Source organism: Microtus ochrogaster, chromosome 7 (genome assembly GCF_000317375.1).
Source record: "Microtus ochrogaster isolate Prairie Vole_2 chromosome 7, MicOch1.0, whole genome shotgun sequence".
Taxonomy (NCBI): Eukaryota; Metazoa; Chordata; class Mammalia; order Rodentia; family Cricetidae; genus Microtus; species Microtus ochrogaster.
This window is the reverse complement of record NC_022014.1, coordinates 84,029,625-84,032,927: the sequence shown is the minus strand read 5'-3', so window position 1 is coordinate 84,032,927 and position 3,303 is coordinate 84,029,625. Positions and strand designations below refer to the sequence as shown.

Here is a 3,303-nt window from a genome sequence, read left to right as displayed (position 1 = left end):
GTGCGCCACCACCGCCCGGCCATTGTTTTGTTTTGTTTGATTTTTGAGGCAGGACTTCTCTGTGTAGCCCTATCCGACCTGGAACTCACTCTGTAGACCAGGCTGACCTGAGATTAAAGACCTGCGCCACTACCACATGGCCATATTTTCTTTCTATATATATTTGTTACATTATACTAAGAAATTATCCAATTCCTCAAGTTTTCAAACTTCTGCGATGAAGTTTCTTATCCTATCTATTTTGTTCATTTTCTTCTTTGAGACTGTGATCCTCCTGCCTCAGCTTTCTGTGTAGCTGAGACCACATAACTGCACAGTCTCTCCTGAGTCTTCAGTGTCCATAGAGTTTTCACCGTGCTTCATACTGAACATTTCTGTTCTCTTGGTGTCCTACTAGAGACTGTGTCGTTATTTATTACTTCGCTTATTACCTTTACAAAAGCTGATCATTGGTTTTGTTGATATCAGAGGACACGTTATTTCTATTTCCTCAGTATTTAATGTTAATTTTATTCTGTCTTTCTTCTAGATTCATGTGTTGATCTTTTATTTCTAAGATATGCACCTAATGCTATAAATGTGCTTTTTCATTTCTTATGCAGTGCTAGAAATGGAACCTAGAGCCTGGCACACACTGGCCAGCTCTCTGCCCCTGAGCCCTAACCACAGCCAGTTTGATTTTCGGAGGGGCTTTTTTTTTTTTTCACATGTATGGGTATTTTGCCTTCATATGTGTATCTGTACCACAGTGTGCCTGGTGACTGCAGGAGCCAGGAAAGGGTGTCAGAGTCTCTGGAACTGAAGTCACAGATGATTGTGAACTGCCATATGGGTGCTGGGAACCAAACCTTGGTCCTCTGGAAGAGTAGCCACTGCTCATAATCCCTGAGCCATCTCTCCAGCACCACCACCCCCACAGCCAGGTTTTTATTTTTGAAACATTCTCACTAAGTAGCTTAGGCTGGCCTTGAACTCACTCTGCAGATTGACTCCTGAGTCACCAGGCCTAGGAGCTGTGAGCTGCCTTGAAAAGACAGATTTACAATTAAAAAAAGAAAAAAAAAGAAAAGACAGATTTACATAAATTCCTTAAAGCTGCTTTACCATTCTGCTCGAAACAGCTAGGAATATAAGTGGTACTTCTAAGCAACCCCCCCCCCGCCCCCCGCCCCCATTCCAAACAATGGTCCTGGATTTTAGGGAAAGTCATTGTGACGTGGTCAGGCTGATTTCATCCCCTAGTCCTCCTCTCGCTCTAAGGATGTACTACATACTCCCTGCATCTCTGGTCTTTGTGGGGACCCAGCCCTTTGATTCAGGGATGGGCGTATTTACCTTGAAGTCAGTTAGAAGCTTCAGTAGGCCTCTGTGGGAAAGGAGGCTCAGCTCCCCAGGGAGACTGCTTTTGTTTCTGAGATCTGAGCTGACAGCAAGTGTTCTCCTCTGCAGGAGCGGCTTTGACTGGCCAGGCATCTGTCGCGTTAGCACTCAGAAAACTCGGAGACAGAGTGCATCTCTTGAACCTGCTGGTGACACAGCTCAAAAAGAAGGTGAGACTAGCTCTTAACACTCAGGTTGTGCAAGCATTCCTACTGAAGAACAGTCCAGATTTGGACACAGGTGCAGCTTCTGAGAGGTGCCAGGAGTGTGACCTCATTGACCTTAGGTGTTTTGGGTGTCTTCCCAACTTCTCTTTCCTTCAGAACAAAGGACTGTGCTGTGCAGTCGCTGGTTTATCTCTCATGGGTGGCTATGGATTGTTCGCAGATAAGCCTGATATGGTGCTAAGTGTCTGTAGTCCCAACACTCATAACATAGAGGCAGGAGGATCAAAAATTCTAGGTCATCCGTGGCTACAGAGAGTTAGAGGCCTGCCTGGGATACATGAGACCTATCTCAAAACAGCAGCAACAATGACAACCACAAATGCACACACATGTAAACCCACTTACACACACGCACACATTTCAGTGCTGTAGACAAGAAATAAGAATTTAATTTAGGGTCTGGAGAGAAAGAGCAGCTGTTAAGAGCACTGGCTGCTCTTCTAGAGGACCCAGGTTCAATTTCCAGCACCCACATGGCAGCACACAACCATCTGTAACTGTTGTTCCAGAGGATCTGATACCTTCACACCAGTGCACTGTTAAGTAAAAATAATAAGAAAAGGGCAGCTCTGCCGGCGCAAGAAATCCAATTAGGTCAAATCAAACCAAATCAAAATGCCCATTGTTTTATTAAGTAAGACGCTCTCGGGTGGCCAAGTGCATGGCAGGGAGACAGAAAAGCAGGGAGCCCATGCAGACCTGAAAACCACGTGTTTCTCCTCTGGGAGCCGCCTTAAATACCCTGTGGGAATGGTCCTGACCCCTCCCTGGGGGAGAGTCAGGACCTGGCATGCTGGGATTTGGAGTCCAAACCAATGCAACTCCCAGGCCAGGACTAGGGCTCTGCTCCCAACTTAACAGCACATAAAATAAAGTTAAATAAACTATTAAAAAATAATTTAATTTAAAGCATTTTAATTTCACTTTGATAACTAGAGTCAGTTGGAATAAGCTGGGTAAAATATTTACCTCCAGTCAAGTATGATGGCACACGCATCTAATCCTAGCTCTCAAGAGGCAGTGACAGGGGGATCTCTGTGAGTTTAAGGCCAGCCTGATTTACGCAGTGAGTTCCAGGACAGGCAGGGCTGCAGAGTGAGACGCTGTCTAAATAAAACAGGTTTACCTTCAAGTGTTTGCATTTTTATTTAACAGTGTCTGTTTATCTAATGGTCACCTCTTCTGTGTGTATGTGACTGTTCAAACAAGATAGTCACAGAGATAACTTTAGGCATCCCTGGAACAGAAGCATTATTTTAATTCCCTTCACCTAGCCTGGGAAGCCAGAATACAAAGAAGTGTGTTTTCCCATCTACCTGGATCTCCTCCTACCTGGCCCAGGCCACATTAGGGCCTTGCAGGTGTTGGTGCTGTGGTGCTAAAGATTCAGGATGGGTCCTCACAGTCATCCTGCTGCTGCTAACGTACCCATGGACGGCAGCTACTCCTCCTGTACCCACGTCCACCTCTGTGGTACCTGTGGATGGCAGCTACTCCTCCTGTACCCACGTCCACCTCTGTTGTACCCGTGGACGGCAGCCGCTCCTCCTGTACCCACGTCCACCTCTGTGGTACCCGTGAACGGCAGCTGCTCCTATTGTACCCACGTCCACCTCTGTGGTACCTGTGGACAGCAGCTGCTCCTCCTGAACCCACGTCCACCTCTGTGGTACCTGTGGACAGCAGCTGCTCCTCC

General features: G+C 46.5%; 1 protein-coding gene across 6 annotated transcripts in view; it reads left to right on the top strand.

The window, feature by feature from the left end:
- The window catches only part of Ccdc57 (coiled-coil domain containing 57), a 94,865-nt gene that overhangs the window by 43,270 nt on the left and 48,292 nt on the right, over positions 1-3,303 (top strand). For all 6 annotated transcript variants that reach the window (XM_026780252.1, XM_026780250.1, XM_013347578.2 and 3 more), the window contains one exon: positions 1,450-1,550. In XM_026780252.1, coding sequence (XP_026636053.1) covers positions 1,450-1,550 — 101 coding nt within the window. The remainder of the gene's footprint in view (positions 1-1,449; positions 1,551-3,303) is intronic.